General features: G+C 36.6%; 1 protein-coding gene across 1 annotated transcript in view; it reads left to right on the top strand.

Moving 5' to 3' along the window:
- Positions 1 to 15,908, top strand: part of ADAMTS6 (ADAM metallopeptidase with thrombospondin type 1 motif 6) — a gene marked incomplete at both ends in the record, with an annotated part of 152,447 nt that overhangs the window by 114,355 nt on the left and 22,184 nt on the right. The window contains 4 exons of the mRNA XM_082337589.1: positions 641 to 764; positions 2,016 to 2,096; positions 6,947 to 7,110; positions 8,820 to 8,958. Of these exons, the coding sequence (XP_082193715.1) occupies positions 641 to 764; positions 2,016 to 2,096; positions 6,947 to 7,110; positions 8,820 to 8,958 (508 nt within the window). The remainder of the gene's footprint in view (positions 1 to 640; positions 765 to 2,015; positions 2,097 to 6,946; positions 7,111 to 8,819; positions 8,959 to 15,908) is intronic.

Genomic DNA, 15,908 nt, shown 5'->3' with positions numbered 1-15,908 from the left:
ATGCACTTTTTGTGATCAGTTATACACAACTCTTTTTTCCAAAGGCTTTTGAATCCTGTCTAATACAGCATGTAATTCAGCCTTTCACTAAGTTTCATTCTGCATTCATTCTTACAGTGAAGTCATTTACACTTTACATTCAGACTTAGGAAAATAATTGCAAGTTTTGCCTGGAGAATGTAGAAATATGGTCTATGAAGCTGTAAATGCCTTTGGGAACAATAATGCTATTTATGCTGCATAAATGTTTAAGGAACACACAGCAAATGTTTACCTTAACAAAGCAATATAGATGGAACACAGCTGTTGTAATATTAAATAAAACCATCACTAATCATTTATTGATAACTGTAATAATTACATTGTTTGTAAAATGCTGTGAGATCCCTTCCTGAAAGTCTCAGTAGAAATACAAAGTACTTATTAATCAGGATTTGGTAACAACCCAAAATGTGGATTGTTCTCCTTTTTTATTTTCTTTCTCTGGTAAGTGAAAACCCACTTACAGTAACAGCTATCAAAAACAGAGCAGATAAAAAGAGGAACTGAATATCTCAAGCTTGAGAGAAACTTCAAAAAAGCTATGAAGATTGTGCAAGACCATCATCCTGTTAAAATACTTGTTCTTATCTGTTCTCAGCATGTAGGTTGTGATAATATTTTGGGGTCTGACGCGAAGGAAGATAGATGCCGTGTTTGTGGAGGAGATGGGAGTACATGTGAAGCCATTGAAGGTTTCTTCAATGATTCATTGCCCAGAGGAGGTATGCTCATATATGTCCATCTATTGCACAATGCATTTAGATGACTCTTTGGCAAATAACAGTGCTGCATTGATTTCCAGCATGGCATTGCTGCTGGTCATTCACTTTGACTCCTTTTGTCTCGTTGTTTCCTTCTTCTGTATTAGTGTGGATTTATGTCAAATACAATAATATGTTTCAGTACTGAATACTTAGTTCTCATGGCCTTTAATGCACTTAAAAAGAAGTGTGTGTGGGGTGTTATTATTTAGTTATGATGGTATAGGAAGAGTAATGTTGTGTATGGTTTTAATGTGTATGGTAGAATCTGATATTTAGTCATACATGGAATTTTAGAATAGAAAGAATCCAGAAATGTCTCTTAAGTTCATCTTATTAAGAACGCAGGAAATGTATGTGGGCAATTAGTTTAAAGCTTAGCTCAAAACAGACAAGATTAGTGTTGCAATCTTAGTGTCACCAGTTTGGGGCTCCCGAATACAGAAAAGGATTGATGCACTGGAGAGTTCAGTTCAGTGAGGGTCCACTAAGATTACTGGGGTCTGGAGCACTTGCCCCTCTGTGAGAAACGCCTGAGAGAACTGGGCTTACTTAGCCTGGAGAAGAGTGAGTTTTGGGGAACCTAGTATCGGCCTTCCAATACCTATGAGGAGGTTATGGAGAAGACAGAGCCAGGCTCTTCACAGTGGTGCGTACATGGTGGGAGAAGCAACAATGCCTATACATTGAAACAAGACAGGTGCTGACTGAATGGAAAGAAAAAGTTTTTCCCCAGGTGGACAGTCCAGTGGATCAAGTTGCCCAGAAATGTTGTACAGTTTCCGTCTTTGGAGTTTTTCACGACCCAGAGGGATAAAGCACTGAGTAACTTGGTCTGATCTCGTAGCTGACCCTGCTTGTAGCAGGAAGTTGAACTAAATGACTATCTGAGGTCCTCTCCAACCTGAATTATCCTGTGATCCTAAGGTCATTTTATACGTTAATTACTTGTGATACGCTGTTGAAAAGACTTTATTAGCACTTAAAAAAAGGAATTCCTTACTACGTGGTAAGTTCTTGCTATCACTTTCGAATTTTTGTACCCAATTTAAAGAGTTTTCCTTTGTATCACATGAAAGAAAATGCTCAAGTACATTTGTATCCCATATCTCATACTAATTTTTAGTAGTAAATAATTTATTAATGGTTAGTTTCATGACTAATATTGATTAACGTGAACAACAACAAATAAAATTTACCTTTGTCTTACAGGTTATATGGAAGTGATTCAAATTCCAAGAGGTTCTGTGCACATTGAAATAAGAGAAGTGGCAATGTCAAAGAACTACATTGGTAAGAGCATGGTTTAAATAGCAGACTGTTACTAAGTCAGAGTTTATGTTGTGATTTGAAGGTACATTTTCTGGTTTGCCCAAACCATACACATAATAGAAGCAGCAGAGGGAACTGTTGGCTGTTAGTATTAGGTGGTGATCAGACAGTTGCAGCAGTTGGTTAGGATGTATTCTCCTGAATGGAGCTAATGAAATACATCATGTGATTCCTCCTTGTCCATTCAGTGCAAAATCAGGTAAATTTCACTATAGTTATAGTGTCAGACTTGAGCTGAAGTGGATGAGGAACACTCAAATGATCTACTCTCCCACTCTGAGGTAGTGTCTTCCATCTGGGAAGTCTCTGATTTTGGGGGATTATACTGTTTTAAAACATGATTTTATTCTTGGAATGATTATTCATCAACAGCCATAGTTACTTAAATGCTAACAATACTGCCTCCTTATCTTAAGGCAACTTAAATTATTAATTCCACAGTGTTTCTGTGTTGCTGTGTTGTAGGGACTAGATGCCATCCCTGTTTTATAGATAAGGAAAATGAGGTGCAGAAAAACTAGGTGCTTAATTGACATCATTCAGGAAGCCTGTTGTAAAGCACAGAATTAAATTAAAATTCCCAGATTATTATTCCTTTCTTTAAAGACTATGTTAAATTTACTTTCTGAATTTTTAATATTGTTATGTACAAACCTGGCTTCGTCAAACTCAAGACAACATGTATTTCTCAAAGTATCTGTACCCTGATTTGCACAGCAGTCAGTTCACAGTAGTCCAAGAACACCCATTTCTTGGTCAAAAATAGATTAGAGAGCTGATAAGTTGTACAGCAAACTAACAGATTAACACAATCAAAAGCTATTACCTGTTCAGGCTGAAGAGCAGCTGATGAGGCTACTTTTGTCTATCTGTACTCCATGTAGTTGATATATATACACTAACATGTTGGAAAGGATTATGGTGCCTGTAAGTGTGAGTTAGAAGGGCAATTATCCTCCTGGGTGCATTAATTCCTAAATGGATTATATTGATAATAACGGTACCTTTACTGTTGGATGCCTACTTTTCTTTCTGCCTGACCCCACCCTTCTGTAATTCAGCAGAAAATAAATCTCCCTCCATTCTGCAGGAATAACACCACCACCACTCCCACATGAGAGTGCTCATTATTCTTTCAGCATCACACTCCCCATGTCCCCTCCCCCATGTCAAAATGTAGTGTGGGTAAGGTTGCTCATATATCCTATACGGACATTTCAAACAGAGATGGTGGGAGAGAAGCATACAATGCATCCTGTCATGGTTGGTTTCTGCTAAGAACTATTCCATGGGCAGCTGAAAACCAGAACAAAGAAGATAACTCCTAGCTGCTACAATTAAGTTTGTTATTCCTTATATTTTATAAGCAGAGGAAAGTGATCTGGAACAGCGTTTAGATTGGCAACATCTATAAAATGAATGAAAAATATAAATTTTTTGGCTTAAATAAAAAATACAGGCAGCTCCATTGGTATTTAATCTGGCTACAGATCTAAAAATGTAAAGTGGTACATAAACACTTTTTTTATGTGCTTGTCACAATTTCAAAGGGTTTTCTGAGTTTCAGGCTCTCTCCTCACTACCTTGCTTCATGCCACAGAAGCCCTGACTACACAAATGGGGGATTCCTCTCCTTCACTAGTTTCTTGTGTTTCCAACTTGCGAAGGTGCCGTTATATCCTAATGAAAGATAATCTTACTAAGTCGCAGGGGCCATTTCATTTTGTGATGGGATGTTTTGTTCTGTGAGTGTGAACCAGATCACTATTTTAGAATCACTAGTTTCTGGGGAAAGGAAGGCTTCTAATTTGTCTGCTCCCTTAAAAGAACTATACAAGCACAATGGTAGTTAAAAATTAGTTTATTATGTTAAAATATGTACCTCAAGGGTATATTTTTATGGATATTTCTTTAGTGGCAGTGTCAACTTCACAGGTCCTTCCCTGTCTTTATGGGGCTCCCTCTGTTGTTCCAGGACAGCTGTTTGTGTGGCCACACCATGAACCAGATTAGAGAACTGATTCAGCTGAAAATAACCATTTACGTGTAGTACTGTATTTTGGTTTATGTGCACTGCTGTCAAATAAGTGACCACAGTCTAAGGAATCAGTTTCTCCATTTGGAAGTATAGAAAAAAGGAAAAAATAAAACCACCTTCCTCTGTAGCTGTCACACTGGCTTTCAAGTTTCTTCTTTGTTCGTTTCAGTTAGCAGGCTTTCAGACTAACTTGCAATAAACATCCCATGGTTCCTTAAACTAAGATCCAGTTCTTGTGCAAGCCGTGGCCTCAAATTTAGGCTGCAGTTAGACATTTGGCGATTCAGTTAGCTCAGTCATCACCTGTCCTCTCTTCCCGTCTCTGGCTGATCATTGCTGCACCAGTATCGCTCCTACTGTTGTGACAGCAAAAGCACATTTCTGCAGCTGCATAAATAATTCAGTATTTTAAACTGATCTGTCCAACAAATAACTCAGCAACAACAAAATTGCCTGTTTTCAGAGCTGCTGAAAAAAAGTGTGTTTAGTAATGCTGTTATCCTTTCTTAAATGGCTTGATCCAGGGTGACATCTTCCCTTATATTCTCCTTATGCAACAGTGTGTTTTGTGTGAATTCTGTGGGCTTCCTGCATTCTTAAGTTCTCATAAATTATTTGGTTAGGGCATTAACTTGTTCTGTCTGTCTGATATGCTAATAGCATTATGCCACTGCATCATCATTGTCATGTAATTACATTATTGGAATGCTATTCACAATTGTGTGGCCTTCACCTATGCGTAAAAACTGACATTAGGTAAATCTATTTACAGAATGCAAATGCATTCACAATTGTGTGGCCTTCACCTATGCGTAAAAACTGACATTAGGTAAATCTATTTACAGAATGCAAATGCATTTTTATATATCAGACAGGTAAAATATGAACTGCTTTGCTTCTGGTTATACATTAGTTTAAGTTTATATAGCATACATACAATTGATAGCATATAATTTCAGAATTATTAATTATGTAAACATGTGAGAATGTTTGTTCTCTTGTTCTCATTTATATGTTTCATTTGTTGTTGTTCATATGTTTCAAATAATATAAATAAAGAATTCACTTCATTATTTGCTCTTAGTAGATACTAGACATACTGACAAGAAAACGTTTGGGATTGAATGGCAGAGTAAGAGAGACTTTAATATGTCTTGGTAGCTGTGGGAGACCCTGTGACCTTCTTTTAATTAAGCTAAAATTTGTAAAAGCAGGATGGACAGAAATTTAGGCTGTATGGAGATAGGACCACTGATTAAAAAAAATACTGATGTTCAGCTGTAACATAGTTATTTCATTTACCCACGTAAAATAGATAAATAGTGAAGTACTGCTCCTTCCTTTTAGTGCAGTACCGCTTGCAATTTGTCTCGTTCTCCTATGCTCACTTTTTTTACCATCTCCTTCTTGTACTACAAAACCTATACAGACAATAAGGAATCTGAACTACTTTGAGAATTCGACTTAAGTGAATGTGTCAGAGCTAGTTTCTTCACTCAAAGCACATAAGTGTTTCCAAAGTAAATCTGGGGAAGTCAATGGAATAAGATTTATGCTATGGAAGGACATTCCTTTTCAGACCTTATGGTGCTGATGAAAATGGTTACTAATCCCTGCTGAATATGGCTGTCACCAACAGAACATTACTGCCTCTCCAACTATCTCCTGCTCATATGAATGCTCCCTGATCTGTTTTAGAAAATGTGAGCATCATTGAGACATTTTTCCTAACTGTTTAAGGTAAACCGTCTGTCCATACAGATGTAGTTGAGAATGAAACTTGATCATAAGTTGTCTTATTCCTCATGATTGTGATGTGAGTTTGTTCCCTGTCTAGTGAAGTCAGTTATTTGTCTCAACAAAAAATGACATGGCTGTTTTATCATGTATTTCCAACCATAATTTTGCCTTTAAGAACATGTTTTATTTAAAGTAAATATGAATGCTGAATGACTTGGTAATCTTCACCTTAAGTCAAGAAGTCAATATCTAATTAACAGAATATTCACCTTAAGATACAAAGTCAGTTTCATATCAAGAAATTCAATCTAATATTATTGATAAAATACAAAATATAAATCCCTGAATAACATGTGCTTGTCCAGCCTAATTGGTTGGTTAGCTAAGAAATTTATGTTTTACCTACAGTACTTTTATGGTTTAAGGCTGTAAATTAGGAATAGTAATATATCTTAGGAGATTAAGGAGCTAGTATGTGGGTTTGTAGTAGAAATATCTTGGATTTATGCTTCAAGTAGGAAAAAAGAACAGTGGACGAAGGCAACAAAGCAAGAGCTGATTGGCACCATACTTCAGACTCAATGTTCCTTCTCTTTTTTTTTCCTCTGCACATTATCTGAGATGCCTATCCCTTGCCCCAACTTCTTAATCTAAAGATTAGATTGATAAATGATTATACATTTGAGACCTATGTATATCTTATGTAGAACAGCATACATTGCACATGGGCTCGGTTTTAAAGTTGAAGATACATTGCAAGTTGCATGAGGCCTTCTGTTTTGTTCCATACAGCATCTGCATGTTGAAACCTGCAAAGTATACCTGCACATTGGAGATTATGATAGAGGCAAAATTGTCAAACTGCATGAGGGATATTTTGACCTGGGCTAAAGAAAAGGCTTTATATTGCTTGAAAATAGTGATATTGAGCTGAAGCTCACATATTTCTAACAGATTAGTAGATTAATTTGCAATGGCTTCTCCATTATAAATGCTGCTTCCAATTTTTAGGTGGCTTGTATTTTTTTTTAAGCTTTAAAATCTGAAGAGGATGACTACTATATTAATGGTGCCTGGACTATTGACTGGCCAAGAAAGTTTGATGTTGCTGGAACAGCTTTCCATTACAAGAGGCCAACAGATGAACCAGAGTCTTTGGAAGCACTAGGCCCTACTTCAGAAAATCTCATAGTCATGGTAAAGTTATAATTAATATATTTCTGAAATTTGAAATACATGCTTGTGTTCTGAGAAAAGACAAGGCCATGAATGAAATCAAAATAGGTTGTGTTTTCAAAGAGTATATGGCTTGCTTAGCTGGAAGTTTGCATTTATGTTTTAACGCAGCTTTTTTACCTTTCAAAACTGACTGGCAAACATTATGATGAAACAGGGATAAAGTCAAAAGAGCCCCAGGAAATCTCACAGAAAATGCTCCATCTCTGTTAAATGTGGTTCAGAATAGTGGTAGCTGAAGTTGTAAATGAGGCATATATTGTATGTCTACATGCTGCTGATATATGGAAGTGCTGAGATACAGCATGACATTTTCTGACAGTTCTGTAGATGTCAGTGGTTTTAAGCCTGGCCTGAGTGTGAAGTATACTCTTACCACAGCAAGAGTATCGTGATGTGACCCATGTTAAAGTATGTTGCTGTGACATACATTGCTCTGAATAGATTGTACAAAATATGAGAATGTAACAGAAGATGTGACCAGGATCCCAATACTCTGTCTCTGACAGCAGGCAATAGTGAGCCTAGCCTTGCGCTACTGTGTTGAGGAGGAGCATAAGAACAAGGTGATACTCGCCCAGTATATTCTGTCAGCTGCCAGATTTGCAGTTCAGGGATTGCTTGAGCCAAATGGGATATGTTTGTGTATAGAATGATTGTTGCCTGGATATTCACAGTTTAGGCAGCATTTTCAAATACCTGAATCCTGTTTTTTCTGCTGTAGGTGTGGATAAGCTGAAGAGTCCATTATAGTGCCTTTTCTCATTCAGTCAGTGCCACTGACTTTCTTACTGAAAGTTCTCTGCTCCTTTGTCCAATGGAGATAGGTAGATATGCCTCTGCAAAATATCACAGAAGGTAGAAGAGGATGAGAAGTAGCTCTAAGATGTGTCAGATTGCTGCATCTAACATGATATATATTATTAGCAATAGAAAGAAAAAGTTTCATAGAGAGTCAAAGGCTAGTGATGGACAGGTGGTATGTGGAAGTGCAGTTCAACAGTGAGGATAGACAAAAATTCATAGCGATTGTTGCACTTTGATCTGTATCACCCGCAGTGATACGGTTGCAGCGAGAGTTTTGATATACCTTTAAAGGAATCACAGATGTGATTCCACCAAGCTAATGCTGTTGGCTATTGCATTAGGGGAAAACAATGACCTCAGCAACAGTCTGTTGCTGTTACTGTTATTATTATTGTTATAGTCACTAGAAGTGCAAACAAGGCCAGAGCTAGGTTCATAACTGCTATGTGGGTAGCTCCTTACAAGATTTCAGTGAGGACTGCTGCATGTTTGTGCAGTAATGTCCTTAACCAACTTTGACCTCACATAATTATTCAGCTGTCAACTTACTTTCCATTAACACATTAATTTTATGAAAACAGGCTTTTTAGAACGATTATGTCAAGAATAAAGAACTGACAGAAGTTATAAAGTTGTGTTAAGGGGGAAAAAAAGGCAAAGCTCACCTTAGACAATAATGCTTTTCGTTTGTATATGTTTTAAAAGTTAGTCCAGATACTTTTGGGAATACCTAAAAGAGCACTATGGCTTCCTTTATTAATTTTTCCATTCCACAGAACATAACACATACCTAGATTAAATATCACTGTAGTTGCCCTCTGCTTGCCTGTTTTAATGGTATAACCAGTTGTTTTCAACTACAGATTCTGCTACAGGAACAAAATTTGGGTATAAGGTATAAATTCAATGTTCCCATCTCTCGCACTGGCAGTGGAGACAATGAAGTTGGCTTTGCATGGAATCATCTGCCTTGGTCAGAATGCTCTGCCACTTGTGCCGGAGGTAAGACACCAGGCAGTCAAGCTACACGGTAAAGTGAATTGCAAGATACACTTTATTACATAATTATCTAGGTAACTAATTGAAAACCTTTCTTTCAGACATGCCTCAAACCTTAATTTAGTGAAAGAACATTTATTTTGTCACAATGGATTTTGTTGTTTTCAAGTACATTTAATATGTTCAGATGTTTTTATTAAATACAATATATACTGGCACAGTCTGTCTCTCTCTGCTGATCCTTCTTAGATTCTCTTGAAGCTGGTATGTTTGCTTTTCACAGGAGCTTTTTTGATAAAGGACCAGAAGTTTTAAGTAACGAGATTAAAAACCAGAAGGCAAATAAGGCAACTGTAAATAAAGGGATGTATCCTTGTGTGTTTGTAGGTATGCTTCGCATGATTCTAGTCAGCCCTCCTGTCCTCCAGCCACCAAAGTTTAAGGTGCATACTGGCAGCTCCTCTGTAGCAGATGATAACAACTGGATTATGCTTCCCAGCCCATAGCAGTATCTGAGAATTGTTGCCTTTTGGCAGCGGTGGGGAATTTGCAGGTTGTCCCGTGTGATTCATCATGGGTGCCTTTTGCCCACAATTTACTGTATTCCTAATCCTCCCTCTAGTGGTCACCAATGCAATTCTTTACCTCTGGCTGGGAGAGCAGGACAGTTGGCTTCCTTCAAAGCCAACACCATTGCTGCTGCAAGGACTGGTGAGTAGAAGTGCTGTGTGAACAGTATCTTTCTTCTCTCTGGAGACTGAATACATCATCTCCCCAACATACCTCAGTTTCAGAAGGTATTGGAGAGCGCTTTAAATCCACCTCTGAATTTCAGTTTTCTACTGCACTGTGCACCGCCCATACCAAGAGGAAGACGCCATATTTTTTTAAAGAACCTTTGGACCAAATATTTATCTTTTTTTTTTTTTTTTTTTTTTTTCCTGGCTACTGGAGGTAGTCATGTTTAGAACCATCTTGACTCATCTTTCTGCTGGAACCTGCTGTGGCTGTTAATAGTTGTTTGCTCTTTAGATACATCTGTTTGCTTAGCCATACATAATACACAAAGGACAGCACAAATTCTCTTCTGTGCTGCTAAATAGAGAATGTCTTGAAACAAAATAGAGGAAGGTGCCAACTTTCTCCAACATTTTTATCGTTCATTTGTTGGATTCCTGGGTGGCAGATTGTTTTTTTAACTACTGTTTTAGTAATGGTGAGTCCAGTAGGAAAAGGAACATTTTAAAGAAGAAGTATAAAGAGGGGAAGTGCCTAGCTCATAGCAAAAGACTGTTCCAAGTATCAGAACCTTACAAGTACTGCCAAATCCTGTTTTTATGATGGCAATGAGTTAATGAGCTTTTTGAAGTCATGGGAAAACTCCCATTGATTTAGGTAGAGACAAGATTTTAGCCATGGATCTTCTGTCATGCAGGCCATTGTCATTTCACAGATTGAATAGTATACCATGGAAAAAATGCTTGGCTCTGAAGGATTAGGCACTTGTCTAGATTAAAACATTTTGACTTAATTAACTTTTCAGGGAAGATTTGTGAATCCCTGAAAACTGCATACTTCATTTGAAACTTTTTTGCGGGGGGGAAATTTTCTTTGGTACCTTGTGGTGGCTAAAGCAGGCACTTCCCTTTCTTTCAGCTTAGTATGAGGATATGCTATGGTCACTTATTTTCACTGAGCTCTGTGCTCAGGGAGTAAATATTTCATTGTAGCTGTAATCCGTGTTAAAAGCTGTATCTGTTTTCTCCATATGAGTACCTGCTATTCCCCCCAGTTTATGAAACGCCTTTCGCCATATGCCAAAAGAAGACACAATTCTAAAAAGGAGCTGAGTAAGGGAAAAAGAAAAGGGAGACAAAGGTTGTAGAGACAGAGACCATAACTGGAAAATTTGGCTAATATAAGTATGAATTGTTGAGAAGACTTAGAAATGAAACCACTGCATGGCTTTGTTTATTTCTATAGGATTCATTGTGAAGTCCATTACTGAAGTTCTATTTACTTGAGCTCTGTCTTTATAAAAGACATTTCACTCTACATCAAATGATAGTAAAATATTAAAAAATTAAAGAATTTCTCACTGAAAGTAAAAAAAGGACAATAAACACGTGTGAGGAATATTAGTATGGAAATTATTTTTTTATTCATGAGGTTAAAAAAAATCATATAGTGACTTTGAGACGGACTGTGAACAAGTTAAAGGCATCAACACTTTCCTGGATCTTATTGTAACTCACCTGTAGTGTATGGCCTGATCAAGGTTTGATCATGTGATATTCCATCTTGATCCAGAAAAGCTCTAGGTGACGTAGAGCCATATAGGCAGAAAGCATAGGCTTTATATCAAAGCTGTAGGCAAATCTAAATTCTAATCAACACAGTTAACTTCTGTCTATCTCTGAACATGTCTGCATTTTAATGTTATGTCTTTTTGTCTAGGTGTATGTAACACTTAAAAAGGTGTCTTAAAATGACATCAAATTTGCAAGTATTTAGAAGCCAGGAAATGACAGAATTAAGGATGACTATGAAATCTTAAATTGTTTTCTGTAGTTGTGGCTGTTCTGTGACACAGGGACCGGTTGAGCAGGGACCATTCTCTGAGGCTGTGTCACAGGCTAGCTCATGTCCACTCCACACTACTTCAGTCTAGTTCTCTCTAAATCAGAGTGACTATATCTGCATTACACACCATTTGACTAAGTCTGTGACTCTTAAAACACAGTTATTACTTGATGTATGTTTTTTAATTCAAAGATTCTAAAAAATAAAAAGCGAGAACTGTATTACAGCCCACCAAAGTGATGTTTATGTATTGTGAACTTGAGGTTATGCATTGAATGTCATGAAGTAGAGCACAAAGGCTAGATCAGCATTTTGGCAGTGCAAAGTTTAAGAAGATGTGGAGTATTGTATATTGTAGAAGTGTCTGATCTTTGTGCAGTCTCTTCTTCGTAGTATTTTGAGAGCAATCCACTGCATTCAGCTGTTCCTAGAGCTGCTTGTAGGCCTTGTCTTGGAGAAGGATAACTAGAGCAGTCAGGAGCCAAGGAGCAAGCTAAGAGCCAGCTAGGAGCAACCTACAATCTTTAGATGGTAACGTGCTGTCTTTTCCACTGGACTTCTATATTATGTTCATCTCTGCTGTGCTGATGAGTCACATCTGAGCAATAAAAGCACTTTAACTTTTCAAACAGGACCTCTGTTCTAGGGCCTGTCTCAGTTTTGCAGAATAAGAAGAGCATGGTAAATGGAATGGTAGGAAGGAGGAGGAGGATTTCCTGCTTATGACAGCTCAGTGCGGTGCCAGAGCTCTGGATTCCATTCCTGCCTCCCTTGTGTGGTTCTCATGTGATACTGAGCAACTCAAAGCATACGTTACAGTCTTACTTGCTCATTATCAGTTCATCATTATATGGATACCTCTCTGGAATGTCTGACCTCTGAAGCATGCAATGAATTTCATCATTGCATGAAGCGTGTGTGAAGCAAAGTAGTCTTAAACTCAGCCAGGCACCTGAAATCAACAGACTCTTTCCACAGTAGACATTATACCTCCTCTCCCCCTGTATTCTTCATAGAGTGGTCTAGGAGATAAATTAAAGTTTGTGAAACAGTTACATGTTTAGATTCCCCCTAAAAAGCAGAAGGAAGTTAGTCTTTCTTTCATGAGAGATTGTAAACTGTGTATTTAGTAGTATCATTCATGTTAAAGGAGAAAATGAAGTATTCCATAGTTTCTCTGCCAGTGAGCATCATGTTCTGTACAGTAAACGAAGTAGAAGTCAAGTCTCCAAAGCCCTGAGGTTTGTTCTGGTATTTTCTTAAGTTTTTTCTAAAAATAGGTTCTTCAGATTTACCAGGTAGTTAAAAAAGCTTGCCTGGTAACAGGCAACTCTTATTTTCCTGGATTCGTGTACTCATATGTAGGATGAGAATATAATTTCATTCATTTTTTAATATCTTTTAGTATCTGTTCTTAGGCTTAGAAACCCAGAATTGCAGCTTTTCTTTTTGTACACTAGAACCAGTATTTTCTATATTGAAAAACTTTTCTTTGAAGTACAAATTTATAGTATCTAAGCTAGTTCTTCCTATTTGGGAACATTATGTAAAAATGAGCTACATATATTTTCCATATTAATTCCCTTTTTTCCTGAAAGTTCACTGATAACTGTTCTGCTCTGAGTCAAGAGTTTTTAGAAGGAAAAGTTTGTTACTATCTCATATAGGTCTTTATAGCTGGTGCCAGACTTGGACAAGACTACAGGAAAACAATGCCAGAGAATACCAGAATGTACAGTGCACGTTTATCTATACAGAGGAGAGTGGGAGAGGAGAGAGCACAGGGAATTCAGAAGGGATGGATGGATGAACAGTTCGCTGGAATTCAGAAAAAACCGATGACAACAACAGAAGATTTTCTTTAAGGACCTGATTACTATTTAATGAGAAAGTCTGAGAAAGGGAAAACTAGAATATGTAGAAATAGGACATAAAATAATAAAATGAGGGATGGAAAGAGAAGAAGAAAGTGCTGAAATAGGAAACGGTGATATATATCACTTACAGATCACAGAATTGTAGTTTATTTACTCTCATGCCTGTCTTTCCCTATATGTTATCTTGTAGCTTTCTGAGGACAAGTGTATCACTTTGTCCAGCTCCCTAAGTATTCCTAATAACAAAATGAACTGCTGGTGGTATTGTTTAAAAAAAATCAAGCAAAGGAAAAAAAATCCTTCTGTGTGTTTTCAGTTTTGTATACATTTAAAAATAAACTCTAGTAAGTGCATACCCTCCTTTTTTAATTTCTTCCATGCTTAATAAATTCTAGCAGTAAATGGAAACAAATGACAGCATTTATTAACTGGAATTTACCAGGTATCCTAAGCATTGGTTTTGATTTCATTCATTCTATTAGAGTTTATCTCCAGATGAGTTAAATGTTTTAGATATTCATGGTTTTTAATGAAATAGTCAGTCACTATACTATTATAAGCAAATTGATTGCCGTCCAGTTTTCTTTGCTGCTCATCACTCTTGTAGAATGATGCCTACTATGTTTTTCTTTCATGCCCTCAGATGAATTATGAAACTGTCTTTAGACAAATAAAACATACTTGTCCTCATCAAGAAAAATGTAAGTTTGGCTCTGTGATGAACATCTTGTGATCTGATGAGTGAGCTCAGAAAGTATGTCTGGGTTAACCAGCATGCACTAGTTTTAGTGATGCAGGATTCACTATGTATTGGTGCTGGCATCTTTATAATTAACTGTTGCAATCACAAGCCACAATTTTGGGGATTGCTTATAAAAATAGGTATAGCATTTACATGCCTGCAATTTTAATTTAAGAATAAAATGTGCTCCATGTAATTTAAAATTTGGCTGCTGAAAGCCATGCAGGCTCTTTATTAATTGAAATATGCAAAACATCTCAGTTCTCTGGAGATTATGGTCACTAAACCACTGGAGTTTTGTTTTCTATTAGAATTGCACTGACCAGTCATGAGGACATTTAATGTCTTTTATTATAAACTATAAATCTGTAGATTTGAAAGCAGAGTGTCTCTGTGTAACTGCTTGTAATTATTCCCCCAAGAGTTTAAATGAACTAGCTGTTCTTTTTAGATTATTTTAAGAGAAACCATATAGTCAGAGAAGAGTTGATAATTTAAAACGTTTTTTTCAAGGCCCACAGGACTTAAGCAAGTTGTAGCTGTTGTCTGGGTAAAAACTGCACTTCTAGCTTTTTCCATTTCTTTTTCTTGTCTTAAAGTTAGAATCTGAATTTTGTTTCTGAGATTTTATTTTAAATAACACTGTATTAGACAGCAATGATGTAAAATTTACATACTGTGTGGCAAGATGCTGGAGAACATTTTAAAACTGAATTAATATATCTCCTGGCATGGATTAAAGATTCTTCACTGTGTGAGTGAATGGTGGTGAATACTCTCTTATGGGTGATATGCTACCTGACCAATGTTCAATAAATAATACGTCTGACTTAATTTTTTTTTTAAACTGAGCACAGTGATACTTTGTGTTCATAGTACTTCAGAATACTTTCTTATTACATAGGTTCTCAGAAATTAATTTACTGAGGCTGCCAGTTTTTAACCAAAGCCTAGAAGGAAATGTGTCTGATGCCAGTAGGAAATTAAGTGAAAATATAACATTAATATCTATGCTATCCCATAAATATATTTGCAAGAATGGTATGCATCATTAAAATGCTTAATTCTAAAATGTGTATAAATTATTATTTTTAAGCAATTATATTTGAGGGAAGTATCACTATGAAGGCAACATTCAGCCTATTTTATCAGCCACCAAGAGAATTAAGGCAGCTTGTGATAGAAAGGAAAAATGATTATTGATCAGTTGGAGCTGAACATAAATTCTGTCAGCTAGCAGCGCCATGTTACTAGCAGTGCTGTTTGGCTAGACCTTTTAAATATTATTTCTCATCGTGGTGAAGTTTGAGTAGAAAATTGCAAAAGAAATACTCCTACTCAGGTTGTCAGATCTGATTTTAATTATTCTCATCTGTTGGCAGTGTTTGCATAGATTACAGAATTTAAAGTGAATCATCTTGTCACAGCTTCTCAGATATTTAGGTCTTCCACTTATTTGTCAAGAACCAAAGGAAGAGATTATAAAGGAGAGCCTAATCTGGTAAACATTTTTGTCTCTCTTTCATGTTGCAATTGATATGTCTTTTCTCTACTAAAATAGTACTAAAGGAGTAGAGAATTGAAGACAATAATCTCTCACTCTGTGTGTGTGTGTGTGTGTATATAATATGTAACAACATTGAACTACTAACTGATTTGAAATTTTGAAGAGAAGTATAAAGATCTAGAAATAAGTGACAAATGGGGCAAAATACCTATTTTAATATACAACAAATTTTCTAGACCAAGGA

Source organism: Platalea leucorodia (genome assembly GCF_965183815.1).
Source record: "Platalea leucorodia genome assembly, chromosome: Z".
Taxonomy (NCBI): domain Eukaryota; kingdom Metazoa; phylum Chordata; class Aves; order Pelecaniformes; family Threskiornithidae; genus Platalea; species Platalea leucorodia.
This window is presented reverse-complemented; position numbering and strand designations above follow the sequence as displayed.